The 22170-nt window shown below is 41.0% G+C and overlaps 1 protein-coding gene across 16 annotated transcripts in view; it reads left to right on the plus strand.

The window, feature by feature from the left end:
* Positions 1–22170, plus strand: part of ptprt (protein tyrosine phosphatase receptor type T) — a 487625-nt gene that overhangs the window by 375772 nt on the left and 89683 nt on the right. For 8 of the 16 annotated variants that reach the window (XM_071386753.1, XM_071386649.1, XM_071386662.1 and 5 more), the window contains exons 13-16: positions 1062–1098; positions 2839–2895; positions 7206–7341; positions 14038–14070. In XM_071386753.1, coding sequence (XP_071242854.1) covers positions 1062–1098; positions 2839–2895; positions 7206–7341; positions 14038–14070 — 263 coding nt within the window. The remainder of the gene's footprint in view (positions 1–1061; positions 1099–2838; positions 2896–7205; positions 7342–14037; positions 14071–22170) is intronic. The other 8 variants (XM_071386708.1, XM_071386771.1, XM_071386735.1 and 5 more) reach the window with 3 other exon arrangements.

The following is a 22170-nucleotide window of genomic DNA, read 5'->3' on the forward strand; positions in this document are numbered from 1 at the left end:
CAAATACTTGTTCTCCCCACTGTAGATACAAGTCAAGTTTTAACGAAAGTAACAGTAAGGTACAAAGCAACTATGGATGAAACTGTTAAGAAAGTAATAGTAATTGCCATGGTAACGGGGAAATATTATTTAGAATATAGTGTCAAGGCTCCATATGTACACTTAAACTATGGTGAAACTAATAAGACATGACCAGTAAGTTAAATAATAATTCCTTAAGTACAGTTCTTAAATAACTGGGTAACGACTGGAAAGTAATAGGAAACAACAGCGAAACAAGACAACAAGGTAACTACCCAGCTACAAGCAAAGACCCAAGAGGTACATTTTGAGGTTGGCTGACATAGTCAGCCAACATAAACTGTCTTTTTTAAGAAAGGTCCAAGAACATTCTTAATAAGTATAGACTGTGCTGCTGAGAAGAGGGGAAAAGGCCTTAAATACTTACTACATAACTTCTGCTTATTAACCTCTATTATTGATAGTGCTATCCACAGGGGGTACTTGGGAAGACTCATAAGAACATAGGACTACTGGTAAACTGCACATGAGGGGGTACTTAGGGGGTACTCCCAACAGAGCAAAATGTGATTGAGGGTACAGTAACCAAAAAAGATTGAGAACCACAACTGACCTAGTGGCTGCCATTTGGAGAGCAAATGCGCTCACTGCTTTTGGGGTCAACAGTTTTTTGAAGTGTATGAAGTACTATGACTGAAATGTCTGTATTTCTGAACCCATTCCCATTCTTCTCTTGTGCCGTCTTGTTATTTCAATCCCAAATCCACTAGAACAGGGTTAGGCAACCCTGTTCCTGGAATGTCGCAGGTATTGCAGGATTTTGTTCCAACTAGGCACCACACCTGACCAACTGAGCTAATTGATCAGATTAGTGATTGCCTAAATTCAACACAACTGGTCAGGTCATTTAAATTAAAATCATGAAGTGCCTGCGGCACTCCAGGACCAGGGTTGCCTATCCCTGCACTAGAACACGAGGATAGTGATGGAAATCACTGTGTTGGGACAATATAATTGAACAACTCTCTCTGTCTTTTCAGGAAACCAAAATCAACTGTGTGAGACTGGCTACTAAAGGTATGAGAACATTTTTAATATGTCCCATGCATAGGAAATACAATACTTCATGGATTAAAGGCCCAGTGCAGTAAAAATAAACATTTATGATGATAATGCCCTTTTAGTGTAAGAGCTGTTTGAAAAGACTTCCTGAAATTTCAGCTTGTTGTGGTGGGATGGAGTTTTGGTCTGAATGGTGACATCACCAGGCGGCAAATTGTTTAATAGACGAATAAGAAGGATAGTTCCAAACCTTTCCGCCAATAACAGCTAGTTTCAGTTTCCCCACTAAGACCACTCCCAGACAGTCCGAGCAAAATTCTTCTTTGAGAAATTGCTCTTTACTAAGAACCTATTTTTGTTTATTTTTGACCATTTTCATTTAAAACAATCACAGTGAGGTACTTCATTTTTTACCCAGAAATGATTTAATATTGAGCTGAAAATGGCTGCATTGGACCTTTAAAAAAATACTCATAGGTTCATATTTTGTTAAACTGTTAAATGCAATGAAATCAGAGAGATGCATATTTAACAAGTCAACTGGGCCCAATGAATGTTACTTGTATGTATTGAGAGCGCTACACCTGCATAGAAGTAGACTGTCTCTATTTTATTAAAGGTATAAGTGACCATAAGCCCCAAACTCTTGTTTGTTGAACCGGCATGGTTTTCGATCCATACAGTCCAAGATTCTGTGCAGCTTTTCTTTTTCTCTCCATTCTGTTTATTTTCTCTAAACCATCTTTATAAAATAACACATTAAGGATCAGTAGTATCAAAGGACAACCTCCATTAATGTAATTATCATTATTCAGTTTTCTTTTCTTCCCATTCCCTATTTAAGTTGCTGCTTCTCTTTTTAGACATACTGCACATACATTTTTGCACAGACAATACTCTTTTGATGTAGTTATTGATTTTCACGCTTTTTTTTTGTCTAAGTCAAATATTTCTCATCAGTGGGCTCTATTTTTTTCTGTTCTTTTCTCTCGCCATGCTCCCGTTCTGAATTGATCTCTTTACCGTGTTTGGAGTCTACACTTGTAGACACACTGATTGCATGTCTGCTTTGGAAAATACATGCTTTAAACTTTGTGGCCCTTCATCTCTTCTAGTACGAATACACAGCTTGATTATTTCAATATGATTGTATTTGATAGTTAAATACTGTATAGAATCTGTATGGAAATTTGGGGGTCATAATTGTTAACATGGAATTTGAGTTTCCTGTTTGATAAACCATGGCAATGTTGCTAAGATTGAAGCTGTCCTAATATGGACATTGTAAACGTTTAGAGATCCGATTTTGGATCAAAACTCCCACAAAGTTCAAAAAAATTTTTTTTTTTTTTTACTCCATCTCCTTTTTTTCTTCTTTCAGTCAGAATCAAAGGTTAATATCAATGCTTTCATTCCAATGTCCCATTCACATGCACTGAGAATCAAACCTCTAAAATATTCCTCTGAAATAGATTTATAGATCCAAAGATGCTATTAGGAACACTTCTACTACTTTGCCATTTTCCGTTAATGGAAGCTATCAGGCTCTTGTTGAAATTCATATATTCAGCCATCTATATAATCATACTGCCCATAGTTTTCTTCAAAATGTTATAGCAATATCACTTGAATTTTTCCCTACTACTGTGATTAATGTTCAATTGAAACAATGAAGGCGTCTTTTTTTAGACTATTTTTCTTTGTTTCTTTCTTCTTTCATGCATGCTAACCGGGAACTTTAAACCTTGTTCTTAGTGGTAATAGGTAGGGGACAAAATACCACGCCGTACATACTTGTCATCCCCAGTGAAGGTGATTATTGCTCCATAGCCAGATTTCTTTCTTCTGTTCTTTTATATACATTACTTTGTTTGTATTTTTATTTTCTCTCTTTCCTCATCTTAATGCATTTGTTTGCATGTCTGGTCCACAAAAATGTAGCTGGCTGTCATTGATTCCATTGAGACTACTGTACCTTGGTGCCTCAAATATGTATGGTTATCGTCCCTCTTATTATTTTCATTGTTTGTTACTATTTTGACAATCCCTGAGATTTGTTTGATAGTTGTCTTGTAGTTTTGCTCATGGACTTAAGCTTTTAAACTGTATTGAATATGCATCTGTAATCCCAATATACTGTACATTTAGTAGAAAGTGGCTTAAACACAGATCTGAAAAACATTTTTGATATTTTCATCCACCATGATCTCTCTATGATTGATTGTTATTTGTCTTTTCTTAAGTGGCAAGAACATTATGATACTCGTTTATCATCCAAGTGCCCTATTCAACAATTGTTAACCGTAAAGCAAGACCGTCAACTAAGCTATTCAGTTACTATGCCACAGAGTGCAAAATGTGAACTTTATCTTCAAATATAACTTCTTTAGGTCTGAATTACTGCAAAGAAAGCAGCCAGTATAATCCTTGCTTTTACAATAGGGATGAGTCAAGATGAGCTGTAATATGTCTCTGAGCAAAATATACAAAAACGAGACACACTATGTCAACCCACTCCCTTCCTTTCCAAGTTGAGTCTGTATTTACTCACCCAAACATCCCCCATACAACTGTCCTGCACCCTGCCTATGCTCCACACTCACTGTCTGTCGCTGGCGCGGTAACCCCTGAATGGAACGTCATACCAGTTGGAGAGGTGGCTACTCTCCTGTCTGGCTAGATAGAGACCAATGTACTGTTGTAATGTTCATACACTCCATTTTATACACATCTATGCTATAGTCCACAAGGAATCAAGTTCTAACCTTGTTCATCCATACACTGTCTGTGAATGTCGATTACCATTTAGATGTACCATACAGATTTACAAACTTACCATACAGATTGTATATAGAGTGTTTGCTGCTAGTGTCATGCAATTATGATAAGTTGCTTGCTGTGTGCACTTCAAAAGGTACAATATCTCTTCCACCCCCCCCCCCACCCCCCCCCAAAAAAAACACCAACCCTTAACACAGAGTACAGTCCGCCTGCTCTTGAATCAGAGGAAATGCTGTTGTCTCAGTTAGAGGTGGTGCCCATTTTATATTTGTGTTGCTCTGTGGCACTGTGTTTGGTGTTGCTTTCCTTAGCATCGTAGCTTTGCCTGGGTATATGGAGATCTTGGGGGAAAATCTGGCAGTGTATTGTGTGTGCATTGTGTATGCAGACAGCCCGACCTGGTAGACTTTGGTGTTGTCTTATGCAAATGTTGCCCTTATAACACTTTGATGAATTTCCATCTACCTCGATGTGCAGTGACAAACCGTTCAATGGCCCTGACTCAAATCGGAAAACGGTTGCTGGAAATCACTTTCTGGTGTCTGGGGAGAAGAATAGCAGGGTTAGGTGAACACGATGACTATAAAGACATTATGGCAAATTAATAGACCAATTTATGCGTAATGCAATAGTACAGAATCAGTTTAGCTACAATTGGATGATATTTGCGAGCCAAAATATCATACTGAAGTGACCTTAGCAGTACAAAACCTAGCAACCTCGAGGCTCTTGGTGTAATGGGTATGATTTTGGTCTGACAGTTGTTCGAGTATTTGCGACAATATGATAGAATCTGGTCTATTTTCCACTATATGATCAGGTCTATAGCGCTGTACCAATGGGTTTGCTTAGTGAAAGATAGATAAAGAAAGATGTAGATATCATGTTTCTGGACCACCCAAACTTTTTATGTTCAAAGAAGCCTGTTTCGTAATAGTGACACTCTCTTTGTTGAGGACAAGCACTCAGTTCAGGATAAAACGTTGATCATACGTTATGGTATATATTGTAAATAAAGCAGATGAATGTATGGTATTTCCTTTTTATCCAAACAAAAAAAGAACCCAAATAATGGCTTTTAAAGCCTTTAAGTACTGCTGACCTAAACAAACATTAGTGTTGACATTTTGTTCTGAGGCCTAGTCTTGGTACCATTAGCATTGTACATTGTTTACAGTGCCGATAAATCACATTAATCTGAGCCCATCTGACCCAGCGCTGCAGTGCTCAGATTGTAATCCCATTAGAGACACTTAGCTTTGCTGCTCTAATCTCACAGGGCTGCCCCGTCTGCCAGACAATAGCTCCCATGCAGCGCTGTTTCCCGCCAAATCCCACTGCTGCCACCAGTGTCACTCATCCCAGTCTGGGGAATCAATCCATCCATATATGAATGAGATTAAGTTTTAATATCATGGGTTTTAGTCATAATTCCTTTTTTATAGTTAACTTTTACCCCAGCCCAAAGTAAAAGCCTTTACATATTTTTTTAAGCGAACAACCACGTTTGTGGGTGTGCAGGAAAGCACAGTGAGAATTTAATCAGGGGAAGATTAGGATTTTTATGATGATGGATCAAGGGTTCTGATCAGGTGTCAAATGACTCAAGTCTTGCGGGAACCCTGCACCTGAAGTTTTGATCTTCACTGTTGAAGCAGGAATTAAAAACACAGATTTGCGACATTCCTTAAAACGACAGATATCCCCATAAATGACAAGATGGGTATCAAAGAACTTCAGTGTAGATAGTGATTGGGTTGGGTTAAATGCGGAAGACACATTTAAGTTGAATGCATTGTTGTACAACTGACTAGGTATCCCCCTTTCCCTAAATTCTACGGCTACACACAAATAGGGTCTTTATTCTATACAGTAAACTGAATGGGGCATTTTACCCATTCCACATTTTTAGGTGAGGTCTATGTAATTTAAATTCAAAGTAATTAAAATTATATTTGAGTAAGATTAATAACTGTGTCAACATGGTGTTAATGGATTCAATAAATTGAAGTCGAAAACATGCCAAGGTTATATTCTTAATCTGTTGTTTCAAAGGATATTTTGAACAAAGGCGTATGTAAAAGAGAGGCTAGAAATAAGACACCCAGTTTGTTTGAACATGCCTTAATTGTTTATCAAGGTTACTCATTCATTTTGGCATGTGTACATCTATCCAACGCTGTTCTGCAGTACAGTGCAATAGCTCAGGAGATCCGGCAAGAGTTCTTTCATTGGATTTGAAACAGTCACTTTTTGTTAAGTCATTGGAAGTTTGCATTCATCAAATTGTAAATGGCTTTGTTGCTATGTTTAAAAATATATATATTTTCTACTTAAGGCTTTTTTTCTGAGCACCCTTCACAATTAAGAGCCATACTTGTATTGATCTTCAACATAGTCAAGATTAATAAGCTACATATACTAATTAGGTCTACAAACATTAATTGATGGTGTTTGGTTGGTAATAAAATATACATGAATGTGTTTCTATAACACCTCAATGCACCTCCTGAAAATAATACCTCGAGTGAAAATAGCATCTATAAGAGGTTGAACATAGAAGCATTACGTTGTATTACTCTAATGTTTCCAAACAGACAGCAACACTAGGGTGCATTTCCCACAGTCTTTGTATTCCCACAGTCTTTGTATTGTTCAAAGCAAGGATTTTCAGTTGTAGTTGATAAGGTAAGAGTACTTTTGTAAGCTGTGGAAGGCGCTGGAGTCGCTAGCAGTACTATTAACTCACTCAACTTATACATTCTACTTCAGTCACAACCCATGCTTACATTTTCCTGCATGTCCTTCTTAAATCATTGTTTGTTCAACATTAGTGCACTGCATGTCTTCAGTGTGTCATTGTGGTGCAACTGCTGTGTTAGATGAAAAGCCTGTTGAAATTAACAACTCATACTTAACTCAACCACAAGTCCTTTGATGCAAGAGAAACTGACCTTACTCTAACTTGTGTATTTCCAGTCGGTTATTTGCATGTTGATTTTCACCATTCATCTGTCCTGTGTGAGAAGGACCCTTACACAAGTTTACTGAATCTTTATTGAACTTTGTCTTGTTATCATTTGGAGTTTAGCAGGCAGGATATAGCCAACATGTCTGCCAATACCCTTAACAGCAACACTATATCTAATCACCTTTTACCTTTTCACTCAAATAATGTCTCCCTTTCATTACTAATAATGACCCTGACATTTCTTTGCATGACTTTGTGATATTGTGTATGTATGTATGTATGTATGTATGTGTCTGTGTGTGTGTGGAGGATGGTTGCTCCAGGGTAAACTCCCTCCTCCTCTCTGTGATGTGTCTGTGCCTGTTTATAGGCGCGTCCACCCAGGACTCAGACGCTGTGGAGCCCGAAAAGCAGGTGGACAGCACCGTCAAGATGGCCGGTGTCATCGCAGGAATTCTCATGTTCATCATCATTCTACTGGGAGTGGTTCTCACCTTCAAACGCAGGTAAAGAGCAGTAGAGAAACCCCTAGTGTGTCCCCGATGCAGCAAGTGTAAGCGTAAATATGTCGGACTATATTACTACAGTCGTAACACCATAGTGTGACCCAAATGTCCCATGCACAATATTACTAGATCACTGCTCAGTTGGGCTGAAATACCATTGGGACTAACTCATAAGGAGGTATGTTTTTAGTGGGGCTTACAGACATACACAGCTTTCTGTGTCTTGTTCACATGCACACTGGCTTACTTCCATCACATCTCTGTTTCCTTCCTGTCTCTTGTTTTCCTAAACCACCCTAATCACATCCCCATGCCATTTTTCTATGCTAGGACCCACAGATTTTTTAAAATAATAATAAAAAAATGTCTCACCTTACCACTCCACACATAGTTACCTCAACTTTGAAATGTCTTAATACTGTACTTCATGACCAACCATTTGCCATTGTAGGAGTAGGCTATGCTACTGAGACAAAATGACTTGCATGTCACAATCACAAATGTTCTTGGAAATAAACAGGGCAGCAATTTATAATAACTTTCATAGATAAATAAACTATTGATACATGTATTGGTAAATACTATTTGATAATTTCTTTAATCATTTATAAACATGTGTTGCATTTTTAATGGCTTCTTCATGAAAGTTATTATAAAGTGTTACCATTAAGTTGAGGGAGCACAATTACATGGATCTTTTATGCTGAGTTACATAACAACAAGCTCAAATGTTTTAATTAAACTGTTTTTATATAATATATTTAACCTTCTCTTGTTACAATGTTGTTCAAACTTAAAATCCTATTAATGACATATTCCAGAAAAAAACCTGCTGTGGTTGTCATGGTTTTATTATACAATCCTATGGCGATAAGTTACAGAAATCTGTATGTACACAAATCAATAAGAAATCCTAGACTCAACATACAGTTGCACCCATGAGCAATGAGGCTTTACAATTATTTCAAATCAGACAACCTCTGCAGAAATAAGAGGATATATCAACAACAAAGATGGCCTCCTAAGCAGGGCATATATGAATTGCAAACCAATATGTAGATGCAACTGTGGGTGTTATGGGATCATGGGTTAACTAGTATGTATACTAACTATGATAAGTCATATGTAACGGTAGTCGTCATATTCGTCCTCCTCCTCGGACGAGGAGAGGCGAGACGGATCGGACCAATACGCGGAGTGGTTAGTGTTCATAATGATTTAATATAACAAAACTGAACACTGAATTACAAAACAAATAAACGAACTGCAGAAACCTATACAGTACCGTGTGGTGAAAAACACAAACACGGAAACAAACACCCACAAAACACACGTGAAACCCAGGCTGCCTAAGTATGATTCTCAATCAGGGACACCCATTGACAGCTGCCTCTGATTGAGAATCATACCAGGCCGAACACAAAAATCCCAACATAGAAATTCAACCATAGACAAACCCACCCAACTCACGCCCTGACCAACTAAAATAAATACAAGACAAAGGAAAACAGGTCAGGAACGTGACAGAACCCCCCCCTTAAGGTGAGAACTCCGGGCGCACCACCATAAATTCTAGGGGAGGGTCTGGGTGGGCGTCTGTCCACGGTGGCGGCTCTGGCGCGGGACGTGGACCCCACCTTAACAATGTCTTTGTCCGCCTCCTTACTCGCCCCCGTGGCCTCCTCCTAACAACCACCCTCCATGTACGCAGCACCGGACTGAGGGGCAGCTCCGGACTGAGGGGCAGCTCCGGACTGAGGGGCAGCACCGGACTGAGGGGCAGCACCGGACTGAGGGGCAGCACCGGACTGATGGGCAGCACCGGACTGAGGGGCAGCACCGGACTGAGGGGCAGCACCGGACTGAGGGGCAGCACCGGACTGAGGGGCAGCTCCGGACTGAGGGGCAGCTCCGGACTGAGGGGCAGACGGACAGCTCTGACGGTGCTGTGCAGGCAGGCAGGCAGGCAGCTCAGACAGTGCTGGGCAGATGAGAGACTCTGGCTGCGCTGGAGAAGAGGAATGCTCTGACAGCGCTGGACAGGTGGGAGCAACTGGGGAGAGAACCCGGAGAGACAGCCTGGTGCGGGGGGCTGCCACTGGAGGACTGGTACGTGGAGGTGGCACCGGGTATACCGGACCATGAAGGAGGACACGCGCTCTTGAGCACCGAGCCTGCCCAACCTTACCAGGTTGAATGATCCCCGTAGCCCTGCCAGTGCGGCGAGGTGGAATAGCCCGCACTGAGCTATGCTGGCGAACCGGGGACACCATTTGTAAGGCTGGTGCCATGTACGCCGGCCCGAGGAGACGCACTGGAGGCCAGATGCGTTGGGCCGGCTTCATGACACCCGGCTCGATGCCCAACCTAGCCCTACCAGTGCGGCGAGGTGGAATAGCCCGCACTGGACTAAGCACGCGTACTGGGGACACCGTGCGCTTTACCGCATAACACGGTGTCTGACCAGTACGACGCCCTCTCACTCCACGGTAAGCACGGGGAGTTGGCTCAGGTATCCTACCCGGCTTTGCCACACTCCGCGTGTGCCCCCCCCAATACATTTTTGGGTCTGACTCTCGGGCTCCCAACTGCGTCGCCGCGCTGCCTCCTCATACCAGCGCCTCTCTGCCTTCGCTGCCTCCAACTCCGCCTTGGGACGGCGATATTCCCCTGGCTGAGCCCAGGGTCCCTTGCCGTCCAGGATCTCCTCCCAAGTCCACGAGTCCTGTGTCTTCTGTTGCTGCTGTCGCTGCCCTTTTCCACTCCGCTTGGTCCTTTGGTGGTGGGTGTTTCTGTAACGGCTTTCATATTCGTCCTCCTCCTCGGACGAGGAGAGGCGAGACGGATCGGACCAATACGCGGAGTGGTTAGTGTTCATAATGATTTAATATAACAAAACTGAACACTGAATTACAAAACAAATAAACGAAGTGCAGAAACCTATACAGTACCGTGTGGTGAAAAACACAAACACGGAAACAAACACCCACAAAACACACGTGAAACCCAGGCTGCCTAAGTATGATTCTCAATCAGGGACAACGATTGACAGCTGCCTCTGATTGAGAATCATACCAGGCCGAACACAAAAATCCCAACATAGAAAATCAACCATAGACAAACCCACCCAACTCACGCACTGACCAACTAAATTAAATACAAGACAAAGGAAAACAGGTCAGGAACGTGACATCATAGTGGAAGTCAACATGGGCCAGCATCTCTGTGGAAAGTTTTCAACTCAATATTAGGAATGTGTTCCTAATATTTGGTATACTCAGTGTAGATCGAGGAGAGGGAGAAGTGCTTAGGCTACAATATCCTAAGATGCCTGGCTTTGTTGGATCATCTATATTTCATTCTTGCATCATAGATAGTTAACAATTGCAGCGTTTTACATGGCTTTCAGCCACTACGTTTTTTTTTGTGGTGAAACATGCTGGAAGCGAGTGAACACTGTCCATTTAATCTTTCAAAGCAGTGTTGCGTGTTTTAGAGCTTTTTGTACTAACATACGAATTAATTGAATGGACAGGCAAAGACTTAATGGTGACTGTTTTCCTGCACGGTAGCTTGAACCTTTAGGGCTCTTACAGCACTGTCAAATGTGCAAGTCCAAGATAAAAATCCTTAAATGAATGGTAAAGCTCCACAAACGGTAGCATTTTGTACCTGCACTGACCTCACTGACCTTATTATTGATACCTCAAAATCCAATGGTTAAATTATATATTTTATGACCGTCGTAAAACAATTCCATATGTTAGCTTAGTAGATATTGCGATCTAAGGGCTTAGATCTACAGGGGAGTATGCCTCTTCTACTTTGAAGAACTCGTTAAATTATTTTGTCAGACAGCTCTGCAGCGTAGTTAGGCAGGCTAGCTAAATAGGATGACTAAAGACAGTACAGTATGGGGCGCACACAGATAACATTAGATGGTCTGGCTGGCTGACTTCTACTGCCTGAGCAGAGATGATGATGACTTTAAGGAATGAAAAATAACAAAGTAATCCAATAAAAACTAAGTAATATACACAACTTCAATATTATATTATTTCATCGTAACCCCTTTTTTCTATTGATGTGGACTTGACAGAGACAATGGAATGTTCACCATTTGTGGCTTTGGAATTTCGCTAATCGCTCAAAACTTCTCAACGGTAATTGTAGAGAATTGTGGGAATTAAAAGATTTTTCTCTTGGGGCTTAATGTGTTTTTTTTTTCTTGAAAAACATCAGACTAAATGTATTATAAAGTAGAGGTTTATTATAGTAACAAATAACAGAACATTGCAGTTTTGTGATGGTATATGCTCACATATACAGACAACCTTCATGTGCAATCAGTGGTTGAGTGCCAGACCAACACCAGCTAGGCCCAATCCTTCTCTCCATTTGGACAGGTGCACATGTTGACCCAGTCGGTGTGTTTGTGCGCGCGTGGAAGACCTGGTTCTCCTCCACTTGAAATCAGTGTTGACTTTTGCAGTTTAGACTGAGATGGCTAAAGTGGAGGGAGAGCACTATTTGTACAGCCACTTCATTTGACATTTAACTTAACCAATTAATATTTCAAGCCAACCCCCCCATGTTAATTATGCATGTAGTTTAGAAGATTTGTTTGCTTATGTCACCCGATAATTTGTGAGTGGCCACTTCTGATCACAATGGCTGGGCCAATAAGAGTCCCTGCCAAATTCTAACCATCTTATTATCATGCACATACCCATATACAGTTGAAGTCGGAAGTTTACATACACCTTAGCCAAATACATTTAAACTCAGTTTTTCACAATTCCTGGCATTTAATCCTCGTAAAAATTCCCTTTCTTAGGTCAGTTAGAATCACCACTTTACTAATATTCTGACATTTCACATTTCTAAAATAGAGAATGATTTATTTCAGTTTTTATTTCTTTCATCACATTCCCAGAGGGTCTGAAGTTTACATACACTCAATTAGTATTTGGTAGCATTGCCTTTAAAATGTTTAACTTGGGTCAAACGTTTCAGGTAGCCTTCCACAAGCTTCCCAAAATAAGTTGGGTGAATTTTGGCCCATTACTCTTGACAGAGCTGGTGTAACTGAGTCAGGTGTGTAGGCCTCCTTGCTCGCACACGCTTTTACAGTTCTGCCGCACAAATTTTCTATATGATTAAGGTCAGGGCTTTGTTATGGCCACTCTAATACCTTGACTTTGTTGTCCTTAAGCCATTTTGCCACAACTTTGGAAGTATGCTTGGGGTCATTGTCCATTTGGAAGACCCATTTGCGACCAAGCTTTAACTTTCTGACTGATGTCTTGAGATGTTGTTTCAATATATCCACATAATTTTCCATCCTCATGACGCCATCTATTTTGTGAAGTGCACCAGTCCCTCCTGCATCAAAGCACCCCCACAACATGATGCTGCCACCCCCATGCTTCACGGTTGGGATGGTGTTCTTCAGCTTGCAAGCCTCCCCCTTTTTCCTCCAAGCATAACGATGGTCATTATGGCCAAACAGTTCTATTTTTGTTTCATCAGACCAGAGGACATTTCTCCAAAAAGTACGATCTTTGTCCCCATGTGCAGTTGCAAACCTTAGTCTGGCATTTTTATGGCGGTTTTGGAGCAGTGGCTTCTTCCTTGCTGAGCGGCCTAAGGACCTATATGTCGATATAGGACTCGTTTTACTGTGGATATCGATACTTTTGTACCTGTTTCCTCCAGCATCTTCACAAGGTCCTTTGCTGTCGTTCTGGGATTGATTTGCACCTTTCGCACCAAAGTATGTTAATCTCTAGGAGACAGAACGCATCTCCTTCCTGAGCGGTATGACAGCTGCGTGGTCCCATGGTGTTTATACTTGTGTACTATTGTTTGTACAGATGAACGTGGTACCTTCAGGTGTTTGGAAATTGCTCCCAAGGGTGAACCAGGCTTGTGGAGGTCTACAATTTTTTTTTTAGGTCTTGACTGATTTCTTTTGATTTTCCCATTATGTCAAGCAAAGAGGCACTGAGTTTGAATGTAGGCCTTGAAATACATCCACAGGTACACCTCCAATTGACTGAAATTATGTCAATTGGCCAATCAGAAGCTTCTGAAGCCATGACATCATTTTCTGGAATTGTCCAAGCTGTGTAAAGGCGCAGTCAACTTAGTGTATGTAAACTTCTGACCCACTGGAATTGCGATACAGTGATTTATAAGTGAAATAATCTGTCTGTGAACAATTGTTGGAAAAATTACTTGTGTCATGCACAAAGTAGATGTCCTAACCGACTTGCCAAAACTATAGTTTGTTAACAAATAATTTGTGGAGTGGTTGAAAAACGAGTTTTAATGATTCCAACCTAAGTGTATGTAAACCTCCGACTTCAGCTGTATCAACATATAAGGGCAGGTGTAATATTCATTATTCAGCTGATTCATCCCAATGAAAGCTTTAGGGTCAATGCAATCCTTCTAATCATCTGAACTCCTCTGTATGCATTTCCAGTTGATATAGACTATTTAGCCTTTAAGTGTAATATCTATACTTCATCTTTAGACATACGTTATATGTTGGTATAACAAAACGTCTTAATAAATAATCTGTACCAGTTATTGACATGATCAAATCCACCACTGTTGTCCACTCTTTTTTCTAATACTAGTCTCACACCCTTCTCTTATCTTCTTCCTCTTTTGGCCTGCGCCCGCTAGAGAGATACACACATGGAGAACTCTGAGTGTGGGGTATTGTATGTTTATTTTTAGCTACGCATCTTGAGATTGTGCCTCACCATTTCTGTTGGGACTCATCTGTGATCAGATACGTCATTCATGTCCAACACATGCACGAAAATTCACGAGGCCATTACTTTTTTGATACTCAGACCGTCACTGTCGATTGCACCATTTTGGATTTCTAGCTTTTGTCTGCATCACTGTGATTGTACAAAATGCCACTCTCAATGTCAGTCTTATTCGTTGACTTATTATTGATATGTTTTACCTAGCCTCCTATGCATTGTCAGTTCAGTATTAGATACATTATCTGCAATGATCTATAGTGAATTTTATGTCTTGCATTATAAGTACACCTTTCAGTAAGGGTTTTCATTCATATTTTGTTGTTTTGCATTGCATAACCCCCCCTGGCGCAACAATGAACTGGCCTTGCAGCTACTATTTTTACTCTTTACCTGCACTTACCCACCAAGAGAAAGGCTTAACTCTGCTCCACTTTCTATGTCAAATTAGTAATTTTCACTAATAATGTCACAACCTATTTGGAGTGGTGCACTAATTCGGATTCATTAAGCGTTCACCACAATAGCACATTTGTTTGGTGAGTGGGTTGTATTCATTACTCTAAACTATGCCTCTCATATACACACACATTTATTCACCTACCTATAGGCATGAGTCGGTGTCTTTGTGGTTCAACCAGAAGCTTGTTATAGTGAGTCTATCCTATTATAATCTAAAGCTATGAATTGAATCATGACAAACAAGCAGATGAGCCACTTAACTTTTGGAGATATATTTGCAACGGTAGCCAAATTAGATTAAACATGCTATCAAATCAATTGACCTAGTAGTGACATAAATCATTACAACGTAGAATTGCAGGAAATTCGTTTTCAACGGTAATTATTTCAAGCTTTCGGTATTTAAAAAAAAATATATATATTATTTTGCTTTTGGTGTGGTGTATTCATGCATCTCACACTAAACTCAGCAAAAAAAATAAATGTCCTCTCACTGTCAACTGTGTTTATTTTCAGCAGACTTAACATGTGTAAATATTTGTATGAACATAAGATTCAACAACTGAGACATAAACTGAACAAGTCCCACAGACATGTGACTAACAGAAATTGAATAATGTGTCCCTGAACAAAGGGTCAAAATCAAAAGTAACAGTCTGTATCTGGTGTGGCCACCAGCTGCATTAAGTAGTGCAGTGCATCTCTTCCTCATGGACAGCACCAGATTTGCCAGTTCTTGCTGTGAGATGTTACCCCACTTTTCCACTAAGGCACCTGCAAGTTCTCTGACATTTCTGGGGGGATTGGCCCTTGCCCTCACCCTCCGATCCAACAGGTCCCAGATGTGCTCAATGGGATTGAGATCCGGGCTCTTCGCTGGCCATGGCAGAACACTGACATTCCTGTATTGCAGGAAATCACGCACAGAACGAGCAGTATGGCTGGTGGCATTGTCATGCTAGAGGGTCATGTCAGGATGAGCCTGCAGGAAGGGTACCACATGAGGGAGGAGGAAGTCTTCCCTGTAACGCACAGCTTTGAGATTGCCTGCAATGAAAACAAGCTCAGTCCGATGATGCTGTGACGCACCACCCCAGACCACAACTGACACTCCACCTCCAAATCGATCCCGCTCCAGAGTACAGGCCTTGGTGTAACGCTCATTCCTTCGACAATAAACGCAAATCCGACCAACCGTGACTTGTCAGTGAAGAGCACTTTTTGCCAGTCTTGTCTGGTCCAGCGACAGTGGGTTTGTGCCCATAGTCAACGTTGTTACCGGTGATGTCTGGTGAGGACCTGCCTTACAACAGGCCTTCAAGCCCTCAGTCCAGCCTCTCTCAGCCTATTGCGGACAGTCTGAGCACTGATGGAGGGATTGTGCGTTCCTGGTGTAACTCGGGCAGTTGTTGTCATCCTGTCCCGCAGGTGTGATGTTCAGATGTACCGATCCTGTGCAGGTGTTGTTACACGTGGTCTGCCACTGCGAGGACAATCAGCTCTCCGTCCTGTTTCCCTGTAGCGCTGTCTTCGGCGTCCCACAGTACGGACATTGCAATTTATTGCCCTGGCCACATCTGCAGTCCTCGTGTCTCCTTGTAGCATGCCTAAGGCACGTTCACGCAGATGAGCAGGGACCCTGGGTATCTTTCTTTTGGTGTTATTCAGAGTCAGTAGAAAGGCCTCTTTAGTGTCCTAAGTTTTCATAACTGTGACCATCTGACTGTAAGCTGTTAGTGTCTTAACAACCGTTCCACAGGTGCATGTTCATTAATTGTTTATGGTTCATTGAACAAGCATGGGAAACAGTGTTTAAACCCTTTACAATGAAGATCTGTGAAGTTATTAGGATTTTTATGAATTCTTTGAAAGACAGGGTCCTGAAAAAGGGACATTTCTTTTTTTGCTGAGTTTATAACCTAAATGCATTATTACCTTCAACTTGGCCGAATTCCAATTGCCCACCCTGACATACTGTACCAAGCTAGAACGGGCCCTGCGTCTCAACCAATAGCCAATGTAGGCTAAATCTCCCAAGCAGGGTTACAGCAACTTCCAGATAGGGTCAGTCTCCTTGGGCTTTGCGGTGGCCACTCTGGTTTGGAGTCCTCGGCAGAACGGTGTCACCGTAACAAAGTGGTCACATATCGTTTTAGGTTCCACTGTGCAAGAGGGGGTCCATGGAGTTTCATGAACATCAAAGCAGACACACGGTGAAGTTAAATGTTTTTTCAACGTTCTGATTGGCCAAGGTGGTCAAGCCTCTGACGGGCCTCTGCTGTAGCCTATAGTTCTTCATCATTCTCGCCACCATCAGAGAGAAGACAGGGAAGAAACCACCATTTACCTTCCTCTAGGCTGCTATACATATTTATTTAGTTTGTCATTTTATTGTTTTTGATGGAATTTTAGTGGTAGTTAAATAAAATGTATTTAGAATTTTACCATTGTTTTACCAGATCAGTGTATTCTCAAATTGAAAAAAGTTAGACTGCTGCTCCTCCGAGCTCCGGCAGCACTACACCCCTTGTAATATTTCTCCATAAACAAAATGTATTTTAAAATATCCTCACCCACACCGACTCATCTCCAAAACTATCAACTTCAGCCTCGCTTTCTCAGCAGATCCCATCGCCCTACCAATACTAATTGTTTCCAATTTAAAATCCTCACATTCAATACCACTTTAGTCCAGACAATATACCTTTCAGAACATTAAGACGGTGTAACCAAATACAATTAGTAATTTATTGGTGCCCTGGTGCAAACGTAGGATGTTAACATTACAGATGAATGCTCTGCAAGGCCATTCAGTCATGGGCTTAGGGCGATCACATTTAAAATGCCGGACAAAGTGATGATTATGCAAGACATTTGCAGAACAATTTAGCCCCCCCCCCCACACACACACAGAAATACCACTGCACCAAACAAGCTAATTGAAGCATGCCTATAGGCTACTACAATGTGTTTTGCCTCGCACAAAATTTGGTGATACAGAAATCTGCGAATATTTGGCCAAGGAAACATTTCTGGTTGGTCTCAGGAAATGTAAAATAGTTAGGAAAGCCATATTGAGAGACGTAGCAGCACATATTTTGAATAAGCAACTAATGCACATGGAGAGCCTCACAGGTTTGACAAAATCACCTTATATGGCTATTTTCAAAAAAGATTTGCTCATCATTTTTTGTAAATAGTTAACTGTCCTCCAAGTTTAGCTGGAATTTGCGTTCATGTCATGTCGGAAACTCAAACTCTGAAATGTCCGACTTGCTAACCTAGGCGGAAGAGTCGGATCCCAAGTTTCCCATTTGGGAGGTACCAGAATCAACCAATAGGAAGCGCTACGCAAATCTCCGTTCATTTTAACTCGGCGGCCCCGAATTTCCGACATGATGTAAATCCATCATTAGACCAAAAGGATTTGACAAATGTGTTTGACCATATGACATTGGCCTACATCTAGTCTTGCGCTGCGCAGAATATCAGTTCTCTACAACGATTGAAGAAGGGTTTAACATCACTAGTACCATATCTTTATGATATACACTGAGTGTACTAAACATCAAGAACACCTTAGTAATATTGAGGTGCACCCCACGTTAGGTGGTGGACCATTCTTGATAGCGTGAATAACCCAGCAGCGTTGCAGTTGTTGACACAAACCGGTGCGACTGGCACCTACTACCATACCCCGTTCAAAGGCACTTAAATCTTTTGTCTTGCCCATTTACCCTCTGAATGGCACACATACACAATCCATGTCTCAATTGTTTCAAGGCTTAAAAATCATTCTTTAACCGGTCTCCTCCCCTGCAGCTACACTGATTTGAAGTGAATTTAACAAGTGACATCAATAAGGGATCATAGCATTCACCTGGTCAGTCTGTCGTGGAAAAAGCAGGTGTTCATAATGTTTTGTACACTCGGTGTATATATCGTGACTGCAAAAGAGACAGGTTAGAATGTCTGACTGAAATATGGGACAAATCAAATTTTTTTGTAATTAGATGTTTTAATTTGTTGATGAAATGTGGGACGTGATTGGTTGTGGGACAAGGGGCCAAAATGCAGGACTGTCTGACAAAATCTGGGACATCTGGTCACCCAACATGGGCGGAGTGAGATAAGTGTCCATTCAGTCACTGCATGTTTGCATGTGTGCATGGTATAATGAAATGTTTACAATTCATATGGATGCGTAGCGTGTGCGCGAGTGTGTATGTGCTTCCGATGTGTTTATACAGCAATGGTATTTATGTGTCATGTTTACATAGTATAACCTTTAAAGTTGTTCAGTGCCTTCAGAAAGTATTGCTACCCCTTGACTTATTCCACATTTTGTGTTACAGCCTGAATTCAAAATTGATTAAATATGTTTTCTCATCCATCTACACACAATAACCCATAATGACAAAATGAAAAGTGTTTTTAGACTTTCTTTTTGCAAATATAGAAATATCTCATTTACATAAGTATTCACACCCCTGAGTCAATACTTTGTAGAAGCACCTTTGGTGGAATGTACAGCACCTTTGATGGAATGTACAGTTGAAGTCTGAAGTTTACATACACCTTAGCTCTGCCTTTTGAGACGCAGCCTGGGATGAGGTCGCCTTGTCTTTTTCTATATAAAAAAATAAATAATTATGACACGCTGTATTAACATACAGTTGAAGTCGGAATATTACATACACCTTAGCCAAATACATTTAAACTCAGTTTTTACAATTCCTGACATTTAATCCTAGTAAAAGTTCCCTGTCTTAGGTCAGTTAGGATCACCACTTTATTTTATGAATGTGAAATGTCAAAATAATAGTAGAGAGTATTTCAGCTTTTATTTCTTTCATCACATTCTCAGTAGGTCAGAAGTTTACATACACTCAATTCGTATTTGGTAGCATTGCCTTTAAATTGTTTAACTTGGGTCAGACGTTTCAGCTTGCCTTCCACAAGCTTCACACTAAGTTGTGTGAATTTAATTTTGGCTCATTCCTCCTGACAGAGCTGGTGTAACTAGGTCAGGTTTGTAGGCCTCCTTGCTTGCACTCACTTTTTCAGTTCTGCCCAGAAAATTTCTATAGGATTGAGGTCAGGGCTTTGTGATGGCCACTCCAATACCTTGACTTTGTTGTCCCTAAGCCATTTTGCCACAACTTTGGAAGTATACTTGGTCATTGTCCGTTTGGAAGACCCATTTGCGACCAAGCTTTAACTTCCTGACTGATGTCTTGAAATGTTGCTTCAATATATCCACATAATTTTCCTGCCTCATGATGCCATCTATTTGTGAAGTGCACCAGTCCCTCCTGCAGCAAAGCACCCCCACAACATGATGCTGCCACCCCCGTGGTACACGGTTGGAATGGTATTCTTTGACTTGCATGCCTCCCCCTTTTTCCTCCAAACATAACGATGGTCATTATGGCCAAACAGTTCTATTTTTGTTTCATCAGACCAGAGGACATTTCTCTAAAAAGTATGATCTTTGTCCCCATGTGCAGTTGCAAACCGTAGTCTGGCATTTTTATGGCGGTTTTGTAGCAGTGGCTTCTTCTTTGCTGAGCGGCCTTTCAGGTTATGTCGATATAGGACTCGTTTTACTGTAGATATAGATACTCTTCTACTTGTTTCCAACAGCATCTTCACAAGGTCCTTTGCTGCTTCCGAGGTTGATTTGCACTTTTCGCACCAAGGCTGCGTGGTCCCATGGTGTTTATACTTGTGTACTATTGTTTGTACAGATGAACGTGGTACCTTCAGGCATTTGGAAACTGCTCCCAATGATAAACCAGACTTGTCGAGGTCTACAATTTCTTTCTGAGGTCTTGGCTGATTGCTTTTGATTTTCCCATGATGTCAAGCAAAGAGGCACTGAGTTTGAATGTAGGCCTTGAAACACATCCACAGGTACACCTCCAAATGACTCAAATTGTGTCAATTAATCATTCAGAAGCTTCTCAAGCCATCACATCATTTTCTGGAATTTTCCAAGCTGTTTAAAGGCACAGTCAACTTAGTGTATCTAAACTTCTGACCCACTGGAATTGTGATACAGTGCATTATAAGTGAAATAATCTGTCTGAAAAATGTATTGTCATGCACAAAGTAGATGTCCTAACTGACTTGCCAAAACTGTAGTTTGTTAACAAGAAATTTGTGGAGTGGTTGAGAAACAAGTTTTAATGACTCCAACCAAAGTGGATGTAATTTCCGACTTCAACTGTAAATCTTCTCCCAAGTCTAAGGTTGTTTGCAGTCTGAAGCAGGTTCTCAGATTTACTTTCCAACAGGACAAAGACCGGAATGCTCTTACACTCAAATTTATATTATAATTTTCACCATTTCAGTGTTGTTTCCAGCTCCATTGAGTGAACACAGAAAAATTCTGTTACGTTTTTGACTGCCCTGCCTCTATTTTTTTTGCATGAACATACAGTACTAGTCAGCAGTTTACATTGTAGAATACTAGTGAAGACATAAAAAAAATGATATAACACATGGAATCGTGTAGTAACCAAAAAAGTGTTAAACGATTAAAAATAAAATGTAGATTCAAAGTAGCCACACTTTGCCTTGAAGACAGCTTTGCACACTCTTGGCATACTCTCAACCAGATTAATAAGGAATGCTTTTCCAACAGTCCTGAAGGAGTTCCCACATACAGTGAGGGAAAAAAGTATTTGATCCCCTGCTGATTTTGTACGTTTGCCCACTGACAAAGATATTATCAGTCTATAATTTTAATGGTAGGTTTATTTGAACAGTGAGAGACAGAATAACAACAAAAATATCCAGAAAAATGCATGTCAAAAACGTTATAAATTGATTTGCATTTTAATGAGGGAAATAAGTATTTGACCCCTTCTCAATCAAAAAGATTTCTGGCTCCCAGGTGTCTTTCATACAGGTAACAAACGGAGATTAGGAGCACACTCTTAAAGGGAGTGCTCCTAATCTCAGTTTCTTACCTGTATAAAAGATACCTGTCCACAGAAGCAATCAATCAATCAGATTCCAAACTCTCCACCATGGCCAAGACCAAAGAGCTCTCCAAGGATGTCAGGGACAAGATTGTAGACCTACACAAGGCTGGAATGGGCTACAAGACCATCGCCAAGCAGCTTGGTGAGAAGGTGACAACAGTTTCTGTGATTATTCGCAAATGGAAGAAACACAAAAGACCTGTCAATCTCCCTCAGCCTGGGGCTCCATGCAAGATCTCACCTCGTGAAGTTGCAATGATCATGAGAACGGTGAGGAATCAGCCCAGAACTACACAGGAGGATCTTGTCAATGATCTCAAGGCAGCTGGGACCATAGTCATCAAGAAAACAATTGGTAACACACTATGCCGTGAAGGACTGAAATCCTGCAGCGCCCGCAAGGTCCCCCTGCTCAAGAAAGCACATATACATGCCCGTCTGAAGTTTGCCAATGAACATCTGAATGATTCAGAGGACAACTGGGTGAACGTGTTGTGGTCAGATGAGACCAAAATGGAGTTCTTTGGCATCAACCCAACTTGCCGTGTTTGGAGGAGGAGGAATGCTGCCTATGACCCCAAGAAACCATC

This window comes from Salvelinus alpinus, chromosome 2 (assembly GCF_045679555.1).
Source record: "Salvelinus alpinus chromosome 2, SLU_Salpinus.1, whole genome shotgun sequence".
Lineage (NCBI taxonomy): Eukaryota > Metazoa > Chordata > Actinopteri > Salmoniformes > Salmonidae > Salvelinus > Salvelinus alpinus.